General features: G+C 59.2%; 1 protein-coding gene and 1 non-coding gene across 44 annotated transcripts; both read left to right on the forward strand.

The window, feature by feature from the left end:
• Positions 1 to 347: 347 nt before the first annotated feature.
• On the forward strand, positions 348 to 12,754 carry VWA5B2 (von Willebrand factor A domain containing 5B2). 43 transcript variants are annotated; one of them, XM_077991801.1, is made up of 21 exons: positions 348 to 475; positions 689 to 936; positions 1,147 to 1,431; positions 1,511 to 1,681; positions 3,939 to 4,170; positions 4,339 to 4,496; positions 5,028 to 5,159; positions 5,393 to 5,517; positions 5,914 to 6,069; positions 6,595 to 6,705; positions 6,787 to 6,995; positions 7,082 to 7,193; positions 7,667 to 7,852; positions 8,754 to 8,925; positions 9,011 to 9,327; positions 9,846 to 10,035; positions 10,138 to 10,485; positions 11,231 to 11,368; positions 11,464 to 11,547; positions 11,614 to 11,831; positions 11,917 to 12,754. In XM_077991801.1, the coding sequence occupies exons 3-21, from the start codon at positions 1,293 to 1,295 to the stop codon at positions 12,463 to 12,465; spliced, it is 3,747 nt and encodes a 1,248-aa protein (XP_077847927.1). In that variant the 5' UTR covers positions 348 to 475; positions 689 to 936; positions 1,147 to 1,292; the 3' UTR covers positions 12,466 to 12,754. The 43 variants fall into 43 exon arrangements, with proteins under 43 accessions (XP_077847927.1, XP_077847929.1, XP_077847934.1 ...); XM_077991803.1 differs by having other exon boundaries at positions 9,014 to 9,327; XM_077991808.1 differs by having other exon boundaries at positions 3,939 to 4,158; positions 9,846 to 10,039; positions 10,142 to 10,485.
• Positions 11,832 to 11,916, forward strand: MIR1224 (microRNA mir-1224). Its single transcript, NR_032301.1, has one exon. It is a non-coding gene; the product is annotated as a microRNA mir-1224 (primary transcript).
• Positions 12,755 to 12,830: the final 76 nt, after the last annotated feature.

Genomic DNA, 12,830 nt, shown 5'->3' on the forward strand with positions numbered 1-12,830 from the left:
GGGCTGGGGAATGGGATGCCGTCCCATTGGATAGCTGGGGTCGCGGCAGTGCGGGTGGCACTTGCAGGACGCCTTATTCCTGAAGAATGGAAAGGGTGGGGTCTCTGAGGCCTCGGTCCCGCAGTGACGGGGATCCGTGCGGCGGCGGGAACGCGGTCCCTGCACTGCGGTGCCCAGTCTGGCTCGGGCTGCCGCGGCTGGCGCGGAGGCGGTACCTCGCCCGAGGGAGGGGGGAGCGCCAGCCCCGCCGCAGCAGCAGCAGGCGGGGCTACGGCAGGCTGGAGGGGCGGCCTCTCAGAACCGGGGCGGGACCACCGCCGGCAGGGCCCGCGCCCCTGCGGGGACTCAGAGCCGCTGCAGCCAGAGTCGCTAGCTGGCGGCCGGCAGGTGCCGGGACCCAGGGCCACCCGGGACGCAGAGGCGGCACTAACCACACGGATCCCGTGGGCGCCTAGAAATCGCGGAGGACGCGACGGTGAGGCTGAGGCTGCCACTGGGAGGGGGGCGATCCCCAGAGCCAGCCCGCGGCATCCCCAGCGCGGGCCGCGGCGACTGCAGGTGCCCCCTCCTCCCACATTAGCTCTGCCGGGGTGGGAAACGATGCCCTGGCGGCTCCCATGGACTCTCCCCTGGCCCGACACCTCTCCCGGGCTTGCCTCCCGAAGAACCCCTCTTTTCGCTTTCCCAGCTCGTTCTTCCCACCCTTAACCCCTCCACTCCAGCCAGCACCCCGGTCGGATGAGGCACCAGGGAGAGAAAGACCGAGGCCCTTTCGGCGCCCCCTCCACCCTGCCCCCGCCGTCCCTCGCCGGGCCAGAGGCCTCGGGGGGGTGGAATTCGGACCCTTTAAACCTCCGCCCTCCCGGAGCATCTTCCATCTCCACCCGCGCCGCTTCCGACAGCTGGCGGCCGCGGGGAGCCCCGGGGGGCCGGCAGGTACGGGGGTGGCAGCGAGGTTGGGAGCGGGCGGTGGAACAGCTGTGACCGCCCCCACCCCCGGGGGAGCCTCGGCGGGACTGCTGGGCGCCCGAGCGCGCGTTAATCATTAACCCTCCGCGGCCCGGCTGACCAGGTAACGCGTGAGGATGCCCCCCTCGCCTCCACGCCCTCCGCCCCCTTATCTCCCCCGCCACCTGTCGCCCGCAGGAGCCCCCGCTCGGCCTCGCGCCCCGACAGGCCCCGTCCGGGCGTTGGAGTGAGACTCTCGCGCTGGCCTCGGCGCGGGGTGGGCGCCCCGTCACCTTGCGCCCAGCTCCCCGGGCCGGTTCGCGTAGGGCCGGCCTCCCGGCGCCATGCCCGGCCTGTACTGCCCCTCCAGCTGGACGCCGCTGCCGCTCACGGACTCCTGGGTCCGGGCCTGCGCCAACGGCCCCTGCCTCAGCGTGCGGGCCCGGCTCACCTACCGCAACCCGCAGCCGCACCCGGTGGACGGTGAGGCCCGGGTGGGGCGCGGGCGGGGCGGGGGGTGAACCGGGCGGGGTCCGACGCCACCTCCCGCCGCCCTCCACAGGCGTGTTCGTGTACCCTCTGGCCGAGGCCGAGGTGGTGTCCGGCTTCGAGGCCGAGGCCGCCGGACGGCGCGTCTCCTTCCAGCTGCAGAGCCGGCGCCGCTCGCAGGCCGCCTGCTGCCGCGCTCTGGGCCCCGGGTTAGGGACCCCGACGCCCCGCCGCTGCGCGCAGGGTGAGTCCGACGCTCCCGCACCTGCGATCCTGAAGGCCCGGCGCAGCTCAGGCTCCCGCACCCGCTCGGCCTACGCCCGTCCCCCGCCTTCCTCCAGGCTCTGCCTTGTGCATTCATTGGCTCATCCTCGTATTCAACAGTCGTGGGCTGGGCACCTGACCTGTGCCAGGTGCTGGGAGAACATGACCCTGAGGTTCACAGCCAGGGAGACATACACAGCAGGCAGCACAGGGCTTGCGGGGGCGCCAGCAGCCCTTACAGCCCAGGAGACGGGTCTCTCTAGGGGGCTGCAAAGGGAGCCTTCTCCCCAGCTGGTCCCCTCCGCCCCCTTACTTTTTTAGGCTGCACACCTCAGCCAGGTCCCGCGTGGGCCAGTGGATCAAGTGTAGACTCCTGTGCCTAGCAGCCAAGGCCCTCAGTCTCACCCCATTCCATCCCTCTCCCCGCGATCCCACACACCAGGTACCACCGCCACTGGCCACACTGACTGACAGGTCCCTTCCTACCTCTGTGCTCTGTCTTCCTATCTTCTATTGAGCAAATTCCTACTTGTCCTTTAAAATCCACTAAACGTCACTCCTTGGGAAACTCTCCCTGACTCCCCCACAAATAATTAGCTGCACTGTTTCCTGGCTCCCCAGCCTTTTGTGCCCCCTCCATTATGGCACTTACAGGGGGAGTCATTGTCACAGATCTGCCTGTCTGTCTCCCCGCTGGAGCATCTCCAAATCCCAGCACCTCACACAGAACCTGGCACTATGAGACCCAGCGAGTGCCTGGGGAAGGGACAGAAGCCCAGCCCTGTGCTGTGCGCTGTGTTTGCACCTGGTTCTTTCATTGATTCATTCATACATGCCTTTGATTCCTGCCCATGGGATTTACAATCCAGGTAAGAAGAGGAACAGAATCTGGTGGTGTTGAGAGCTGGCATAAGCCCAGCAGGTTGGGAAGCTCATGGTTAGAGGCTAGAGTGAGCTCTGGGGTGAGGCCCCAGGAATGTTCCAGAAAGAGGGAGAGCCAGCATTTGTCTGCAAGAAAGGGTAGGACTCAGTTAGGTGGAAGGTAGGGGCAACAGTATAAGCAAATGCTTATAAGTAGGTTATAGTGGGTAATGACAATAAAATGCCTCATGTTTACAGTGATTTACAGTTTACAATTGCTAGTATCACCTCATTTGAATCCTGAGTAGTGGGTAATGCTGGCTTCTTCCTGTTATGAGGGATGGAAGGGCGATAATCCCCCTCCCTCCTGTTATGGGGGTTGAAAGTCATAGCTGGGGTCACTGACTTACATGTTGGGTGCTTTGCATACCTCATTTGTTCCTCCCCACAATCACAGAGTTATTACGATCCCCACTTTATGGATGAGGAAACAGGCTCCTCAGAACAAGACAGTTGCCAAAGGACTCAATTAGAGGTCACAGAGCTGATATTTAAAACCTGATGCTGTGCTCTCTCCACTATGTCAATTGGCTGGAATGGAAGCCCCTTTCTTTCTCTCTTTCCATCTTTTTCTTCCCTTCAGTTATTCAGCAAGTATTTACTGAAAGGATGAACAATTGGTCATTGTGAGGAAGTGAGGTACAGTAGGGCTGTGAAGGTGGGCTGGGGCCAGACCACGTCGGTGGTGTACACAGCTGCCACTGTACATGGCTGGTCATTATTCCTTTAGCAGCCCCACGAGTCCCCAAAGAAACCTAGGAGTTAAATAAAACAGTGTGTGCAGTGTGCAAATGGAGCTTTATGTCCTCTAGCCTGCTTCCTGTTTCTTTGTTCCTCCTGCCTGGGAGGAGTAGATAATTCTGGAGCCACCTTAGTGGGCAATGGGGGAGCTCCTGATGGTTCATGAGCAGGAGATTTATGAGCAGAGTGGGGTCCCAGGCTACAGGGAGATGTCTATCCACAAGGGATGGTGGCCAAGGGCTGAATGGAAAGAGGCAGGCAGGGGGAGAGGGGCAGAGGGTGTGGGTATTCCCAGGGCCTTGAGAGTGGACATGGCCCCTTCTCTTCAGCCTTCCATTAGCAAGGATGTCACTGAGCTCTTGCCTGATGACAGCCAGATCTTTCCACAGTTAGTCTGCCTCTCCTGCTATCATTCATCTCATGCCTCCATCCTGTGTCACCAATGCATTAGCCTAGTGCCAACACGCAAAGTCCCCTTTGCCCAGGCTCCCTGACCCGATGCCTGCTCCCACCTCTAGCTTCCTCCCTCTTCTCTGCTCCCAGCGTGCTCTGACCCCATTTCTCACCCATCATAGGTCATCTTGTCTTGGATCTGGCCCAGGCCCGGTCCACGTTGGTGCTGCCCACAGGCCTTATCGCCGCGGCTGGCACCATGACAGTGACCCTGCACAGCAGCCGGGAGCTGCCCTCAAGGCCTGACGGGGTGCTGCATGTGGCCCTGCCCACTGTGCTCACCCCACTGGCCCCGCCAGGCCCGCTGGGGCCCCCCAGGCCTCCGGGGCTCTGTGACGACAGGTTGGGCCTATGGTGATTCTCTTCGTCCCTCCCTCGGCTTCTCTGGGTCTAGTGCGGGTGAGGGGGCATTGGTAGGGTACCCCAGGGGATGGGAAGGGTGAGGAAGGGCTGGGGCCAGTCAGCCGGAGGGGTTAGGGGCCTTCACGGTGGCCCAGTGACCCTCCTCGTGCTCCCTTCCAGCCCCACCAGCTGCTTCGGGGTGGGCAGCCCTCAGGAGGAAGGGCTGGCGTGGGAGGAGCCAGCTGCCCCTCAGGACGTGTTCTCAGGCCCTGCCCGATGCCCTGCCCCATATACCTTCTCCTTCGAGATGCTGGTGACTGGGCCATGCCTGCTTGCAGGTGGGTGCATCTGGCTGGCCTGCCCTCTTTTCAGATGCCCACTCCTCCCAGTGTAGTGACTGGAAAGGAAATAAGGCTCAGGGATAGGAGGGACACAGGACAAAAAGACAGGGACCCAAGCCTCAAGAACATCTGGGTTAGCAGTGGGAGCATCCCCTGGTCACCTCTACCTAACACACACACCCCTAATTTTATCAAGGTAATTTATTTATATCTCATCTCACCCACCAGTGGGAAGAGAGATACTACAATGGGACCAGTACCCGTGAGGAAGTAGCTTTTCCTTATGCAGAAGGTGGGGGGTGGATGCTAAATCAGCACCTGGCTGATGCATGACTCTTCAACCAGCCAGAAACCCAGCTGGAATCTACTTCCCTGCCCATGAAAGCAGGCACATCCTCCCTCGTCCATCTGACCCCTATAGATCAGACTCTGAGAGCTGACTGAATCAGCCATGACCCCTGCCAACAGTTGCTGTCCTTGGGAAGGTGTGATGGCTGCATCTCCCCTTCCTGGCTCTGTGTCCCTTAGGCCTGGAGAGCCCCTCTCATGCCCTGCGGGCAGATGCCCCCCCTCATGCCAGCTCTGCAGCCACCATCTGTGTCACACTGGCAGAGGGCCACCACTGTGACCGGGCCTTGGAGATCCTGCTACACCCCAGTGGTGAGAGACTGGGACACACCGTGGGTCACCCCTGACTTGCTTCTGTATGAATGGGGGAAGCATTTCTCAAGTACAGGTTTCTGGGCCCCAGCCAGATGGACTGAGTCATCTGTGAGGGCGGAGCCTGTGGTGTAGGAAGGCTGGACCTGCAGGCTCCTCCCAGACAGTGAAACTGGGCACTTGGGGTCCAGAGGCAGGGACTTCCTTGACAGAATTGTGTCCTCTCCTCTCAGAGCCCCATCAGCCACACCTGATGCTGGAGGGCGGCAGCCTGAGCTCAGCAGAATATGAGGCCCGGGTAAGGGCCCGCCGAGATTTCCAGAGGCTACAGCGAAGGGACAGTGATGGGGACCGGCAGGTACTGCCATAGGAGCCTGGCCTGGCCCCCGGCCTTGGCTGCATTTGTGCACAAGGAGCAGGCAAGCAGGCTCACATTGGGATGGGCACGGGGAGGTCTCTTTCTCAGCAAGATCTCCACACAGCTGCCACCCCCCATCACAGAGGGCAGATGAGTACTGTCACTGGAGGGCCGATGTGAATCTTTCTGGGGTGTGTCTCAGAGGATGGAGGCTAGGTCTGATATAAACAGAGGACAGCCACCAGCCTTTGCCCCTGCCTTTATTCTAATTACTACAAAAAGATGTCCCCTCTGGGTGGATCAGACAGAAAAAGGCCCCAGAACCAGTCCCACTGCCCAGCCTCAACAAAGTAGCACTAAGCCTTGCCCAGGCTGATTTGGGACTCCCCTGCTCAGGTGTGGTTCCTGCAGCGACGCTTCCACAAGGACATCCTGCTGAACCCTGTGCTGGTGCTGAGCTTCTGCCCGGACCTGAGCTCCAAGCCCGGACACCTGGGGACAGCTACTCGGGAGCTACTCTTCCTGTTGGATGGCAGCAGCACGGCACACAAGGCCCGTGCGGGTGTGGTGTGGGCAGGCCTGGGGGTGGGGTGGGGCAGTAGGTCTGTGGTGGGCTGGGGGCAGCCTCTTGAAGCCAGGAGTTACCTTGTTGCTTCAAACACCATCTTCCAAAGAGGAAGCAGATGGCAACTCCTCAGGGGATTCCTGTAGAGAGCAGCCTTGCTGCAACCGCCAAACAGACACTGTCACGCTCTCTTGCTCATATTCACGCACACACATGTCTCTCCAGGATTCCAAGAGCCTCTCATACATAGACTCGCACTCAGTCACAGGGAGTCACTCCAATCACGGGGAGACTCAAGTTTCATGTATACCTCCAGAGTCCCACACACAGTCTCTCACACACACTCGGGGACTCACTGGCACAGAGGCTTTCCCTAACATCCAGGACCTCTCCCAGGTTACCACAGCCTCTCATTTGAATCACAGCCTGGATAAGGCAGCGATCTGGCTTCCCTTGCTCTCTATCAGGGCCCATGGGGCCGGCCTCATGCCGCCCTCCCTGGCTGTCCACAGGATGCCATTGTTTTGGCTGTGAAGTCCCTCCCGCCTCAGACGCTTATCAACCTGGCCGTGTTTGGGACGTTGGTGCAGCCACTCTTCCCAGAGAGCCGGCCTTGCAGTGATGTGAGTGTGGTCCAGGGATTCTGGGGGTCTTACATAGAGGTTTCATCCCAGTGCGTCCCAGCCTGTGCCTTCTCTCTCCAGGACGCTGTGCAGCTGATCTGTGAGAGCATTGAGACCCTGAAGATTCCAAGCGGGCCTCCAGACGTGCTGGCTGCTCTGGACTGGGCCATGGGGCAGCCCCAGCACAGGGCCTACCCTCGGCAGCTGTTCCTGCTCACTGCTGCCTCACCCATGGCTGCCACTACCCACCGAACCCTGGAGCTCATGAGGTGGCACAGGGGGACAGCCAGGTATGGGATGGGCAGAGCCAGATGCCTAAGATTGAGCCCCCACAAGGGGCTCCTGAAGATCACAGCTGCTTCCTTTCCCTCATCAGATGCTTCTCCTTTGGGCTGGGGCCCACCTGCCACCAGCTGCTCCAGGGTTTATCTGCCCTCAGCAGGGGCCAGGCCTACTTCCTGAGGCCTGGGCAGAGGCTGCAGCCCATGGTGAGCTTGAGCCTGGGCCCTGTTCCCTACACCTGAAAGTTTTTCTTCCAAGTTACACATCAAGTCTGAAACAGAACTCAGGCAGGCCATGGGGGCTCCTGGCGCCCTCACCAGGCCTTCTCCCCACTGCACCAGGGAAGAGCTGTCGGTGCTGTGAAGGCCAAAGGTGTCGGGACACTGTCTCTGACCACCCTCTGAATCTCATTTAGTCCTGGAACTGAGCCTCATCTTCACAGTCCTGCCCCATCCATGTGGCAAAGCTCAGGCCAGGAGACAGACCAAATCCTGAGAACTGAGCACTCAGGCCCCCTGCTTGCTCCTACCCTCATTCCTTCTCCTGACCCCAGCCTGAACCTGTGCCCCATCAGCTCAGGGGCTGGGCAGATGGCATCAAGGGAAGGGCAGCCTTCCTCCTGTGTCTGGCTGTATGACACCTCTTTCCCTCCCATGTCCTCCCTCTGGCCACCCCGCAGCTGGTGCAGGCTCTGCGGAAGGCACTGGAGCCTGCCCTGAGTGATATCTCTGTGGACTGGTTTGTGCCCGACACCGTGGAGGCACTGCTGACCCCCCGGGAGATCCCAGCACTCTACCCTGGGGACCAGCTCCTCGGTTACTGCTCACTCTTCAGGGTGGATGGCTTCCGGCCCCGCCCACCAGGGGTAGGCCTGGGCTAGGGTATGGTAGGGGGGCTAGGGTGTGGTAGGGGGGCCTGGGATGGCTGAAGTCCCCGCATCTCTTCCAAACCCTTTTTCCATTCTCTGTGCCTCTCTCTACCAAGCTCCTCTACTATCCCCTAGGGCTCCACAGAGATCACACTGGGTCCCCCAAGATGACCAAACCCTGCCGCCTTCATGGGGTCTTCCACTGAGTTGTCCTGCAAAGTGTTGCCCCTGATTTTTTACCCAAGGTCATTAAAGCACACAGCCACAGAAAACAGCACCCGCATTTGCTATGAGGTTTCTGTCAAGGCTTGCTCAAGGCTTCACATAGTTCCCTACAGAAAGCACCAGCCAATGTATTTTCTGGGACACGCAGTTATGGATGAGCATAACCTAGGCGCAATCTCTAATCCCAGCTCTGTCACTTGCCAGCCATTTGATTTGAGCAAGTCACTTCACCTCACTGACCCATTTCCTCATATGGAAATGATATTGTTCACAGGTGGCTGTCATCAGGGGTCATAAAGTGAGTAGTCTTGGCAGGACACTTGACACAGTAGGAGCTGGAGACATGGTAGTTATTTTTTAATGAAAAGCCTTATCTCTTTAGAAGAACTATGCATACTTCCTCCTTTTTGATCATGAGAGCTGTATAATAGACTTTTTTTTTTTTTTTTTTGCCTGGCTGCCAGGGAGCTCAGGGCCAAACTTAAAGCTCAGCTTCCCAGCAGCTCTATTAAGCCTTACGGTGAACATGTTTGCTTCCTCCTTCTTTAGTATTGGTCTTTTGTTTCTGGTTTATTAGCTTTGTTGCCTCTTGCTATAAGCCATCTAAAAATCCTGTTTGGAAGGAGGTAGCATATAACTGCAGCTAATTTTTTCCCAATAATACTCTCTCTAGGGCCAAGGGCCTGGCTGGCAGAGCTTGGGTGGGTCCGTGTTTCCATCCCCAGAAGAGGCCCCATCTGCTGCCAGCCCTGGCACTGAGCCCACTGGCACCTCGGAGCCACTGGGAACAGGCACCGTGTCAGCAGAACTGTCCAGCCCATGGGCTGCCGGGGACTTGGAGCGGAGTGAGTGCCCAGGTGTATGTGTGTGGCTATGTTGGAGTGGGTACTGGGAGGGGTCAGGGCTGGGGTCCATTCTACTGCCTCCCAGCAGGTACTGATGCTCTGACAGACCCAGTCACGGATCCTGGACCCAACCCCTCCTCTGACACAGCCATATGGCGCCGCATCTTCCAGTCCTCGTACATTCGGGAGCAGTATGTGCTCACCCACTGCTCTGCCAGCCCCGAGCCAGGCCCAGGCTCCACAGGCAGCAGTGAGTCCCCAGGCTCCCAGGGCCCTGGCTCCCCCGAAGGTAGTGCTCCCCTGGAGCCCCCTTCTCAGCAAGGTTGCCGCAGTCTGGCCTGGGGAGAACCTGCAGGCTCCCGCTCCTGTCCCCTGCCTGCACCCACACCGGCTCCATTCAAGGTATGATCCAACCCACATTCATTCACCTTGTATCCAGCAAATATTTATTTACCACCTGCTGTGTGCCAGACATTATGTGGAGCTTACTATTAAGTCTAGCTAGAAAGGTGGGTAAATCCCCAATGATAATACCATGTAACAACCAGTGATGAGCACAAGGACATGTATTATGGGGGCTTAAAGTCAGGGTGACTAACTCCGCTTGAGGGACTCAGGAAAGTCAGAGCCATATCTGGAAGAATAAGCACAAGGTAGTCATGCAGAGAGGGAGAAGACATAAACGAAAACAGAGACAAGCAACAACCACAAGTGGGAAATAGGAAGTGGAGTGGGATGACACTGGGAAGGGGCCAAGGCCAGAGGTCATTATAGGCCATAAGGAACTTGGCCTTTCTCCTCAAGGTGGTGAGTGGCCACCCAGGGTTTCAGACAAGGGGCATGGGCCAGCTGTGCACCCATGTATGATGGTCAGGGGTTCTGCATTCCTTGACCAGTGGCCCCCATATCTCACATTGCAGGTGGGGGCCTTGAGTACTGAGGTGCTGGGCCGTCAGCACAGAGCGGCTCTGGCTGGCCGAAGCCTCTCTTCACCTCCAGGCCGGGCAAACCAAGTCCCCGGCCGACCTCGGAAACCCTCTTTGGGTGCAATACTAGATGGCCCAAGTCCTGAGCCAGGCCAACAATTGGGACAAGGCCTGGATGACTCAGGTAAGTGTTGGATGGGGAGCTGGTTTCCCTGACACCAAGGAGGCCTTGGGGAGGTAAATCCCAGAGGACCACTCTGCTCATGCCCCTGTCTTGCCTTCCCAGGAAGCCTGCTCTCCCCAGCCCCCATGGACTGGGACATGCTGATGGAACCACCCTTCTTATTCACGGCTGTGCCTCCCAGTGGGGAGCCAGCCCCTCCGGCAGTGCCTCCCCAGGCTCCACGCTGCCATGTGGTGATCCGGGGCCTGTGTGGGGAGCAGCCTATGTGCTGGGAGGTGGGTGTTGGGCTGGAGACACTGTGGGGACCTGGAGATGGCTCACAGCCTCCCTCACCTCCTGTAAGAGAAGCTGCTTGGGACCAAGCACTCCATCGGCTGACAGCAGCCTCTGTGGTCCGGGACAATGAGCAGCTGGCCCTCCGAGGAGGGGCCGAGACCACAGCAGACCGGGGTGAGTGGCTCATGGGTCCAGTCAGGGCCCAAAGGCATGGGCTAAAAGCAGCAAAGGTAGAGGTCTGTGTGTTTGGTCACTCTCCATACCTCACTTTCATCACAAAGGATTTGAGGCTCATGACAGACAAGATAAAAAATTAAGCAGGGCAATGGGAAAAAGTAAAAATAAAAGGAAACTGAGAATGAGGTTATATTATATTAAAGGTGCATGCTGTGAGGTGATACACTCTTGCAAGGATCGGATCCAGGACTGACAAGCTTCCTAGCAGCCAGCTCAGAGGGCAATGTGATCCTGTAATGATTCAGAGCACCCACACATTAAAACAAATCTTTGTCATTTAGGAAAATACTTAGAGTTCATTTCCTCAGTTGCACTAGCCACAGCTGAAGTACTCAATAGTCTTATGTGACTAGTGGCTACCACACTGGATCACGAAGAGAGAATATTTCCAAGTTCTGTTAGTGCAGAAATAGGTGGAAGAAAAGGTGCTTCCTCTGGGTGGTGTCCAGAGTGCTGAATTCTGGGCAGCCAGGGGGCCCTTGTTCTGCTACGGGTTGAAGGTTCAGCCTGACCACTTCTTGTCAAAGTCGGGGAGTCTGAGCTGGTTCTGGGCCTAGCAAGGCAATCTACTCTGTTAAAGTCGATAGAGGGAGAAGCTGGGGAGAATACTGCAATTTTTTCTATGAGCCCTCTGTAGAGGGTGGGTGGTAAGGGTTCCACAGACCGCTCCTTGGTTCCACAGGCCATGCCCGGAGGTGCTGGCTTCGAGCCCTTCAGACAAGTAAGGTCAGCTCTGCCCCTTCCTGCTTCACTTGCCCTGTAGCTGTGGATGCTACCACTAGGGAGGTCCTGCCTGGGGTCCTGCAGGTGTGCAGCTCAGGTAGGGGCCTCTTCTGGTGACCTCTCAGGTGCAGCTCTCACCTCACTGGCCACTCTCCTGGACAAACCTGACTCCTGTCCCCTGTGCCCCTGCAGAGCCAGCTGAGCCCCCAGGAACCCCTCCTGCCGCTCACAGCCGTCTAGATGCAGCTCCTCTGCCTACTGTTGTCTACTCTAAAGGTAGGGAAAGGGTAGGGGCACTTGGACTTAGAGACCACCCGCTGGCACTGATGATCCCCACTGCAGGACTTCAGGGAGGCTCTCCAGCAGGCGCCTGGGACTCGGACGGAAATGGCAACTCCAAGTGTGCTTTGGGGGACGCTGCCACTCCCATGGAAGGTCCTCGCTGCCCACCTCCCCGTTCTCCCTCTCGGCTTAGCCTGGGCCGCCGTCACAAACTCTGTAGACCTGACCTGGGCCAGGCCAACAACAGTGAAGGCATCGACCATGACTACCTGCCCCTGGTGAGGACTCGGGAGGTGGAGGGTGGCGCCGCCGGGGCCAGGCGCTGTCTAAGCTCGCTTCTCCCCCCACCTCCTCTCTCCTCAGGTGCGGCTGCAGGAGGCACCAGGCTCCTTCCGCCTGGACGCGCCCTTCTGTGCCGCTGTGCGCATCTCGCAGGAGCGCCTCTGCCGCGCCTCGCCCTTTGCCGTGCACCGTGCCAGCCTCAGCCCCACCTCGGCCTCATTGCCCTGGGCACTTCTAGGCCCTGGTGTTGGTCAGGGTGACAGTGCCACAGCCTCCTGCAGCCCGTCCCCCAGCTCGGGCTCCGAGGGTCCGGGCCAGGTGGACAGTGGGCGGGGCTCAGATACCGAGGCCTCGGAGGGGGCGGAAGGGCTGGGCGGCACCGACCTGCGGGGCCGGACCTGGGCCACTGCCGTGGCGCTCGCCTGGCTAGAGCACCGATGCGCTGCTGCCTTTGGCGAGTGGGAACTGACAGCAGCCAAGGCTGATTGCTGGCTGCGGGCCCAGCACTTGCCTGACGGCCTTGATCTGGCCGCCCTCAAGGCCGCAGCCCGGGGGCTCTTCCTGCTACTGCGCCACTGGGACCAGAACCTGCAGCTACACCTGCTGTGCTACAGCCCAGCAAACGTGTGAAGGCTGCCCGCTGCTGCTTGGGTTGGCGCCCCACCCAACACACTAGACACTGCCGCCCAGGACTGGCCTCTTGGTGCTGGGAAGGTGTAGGCTGGTGCCAGCCTGTCCCCCACTGCTTCCTACTCCCTCCCTAGAGCCCTCTTGCCCCCACAAGAAGTGCCTGCCTGTGCTCTCTCCCGCTCCTCCCACCCCACACACCCTCCCCTCCATCCTCTGAGCTCCCTGCAGCACAGTGGAAGGGGAGAGAGCCACAGTCCCCAAATCCTATGCAATAAAGTGCCTCTTAGGACTGCTTGAGTGAATTCTTTATCTGTCCCACACATGTCCCTCACAGCCTGGACCAGGCATCAGTTGCCCCTACCTCC

The sequence above is a fragment of the Macaca mulatta genome, chromosome 2 (genome assembly GCF_049350105.2).
Source record: "Macaca mulatta isolate MMU2019108-1 chromosome 2, T2T-MMU8v2.0, whole genome shotgun sequence".
In the NCBI taxonomy this organism is placed as follows: Eukaryota; Metazoa; Chordata; class Mammalia; order Primates; family Cercopithecidae; genus Macaca; species Macaca mulatta.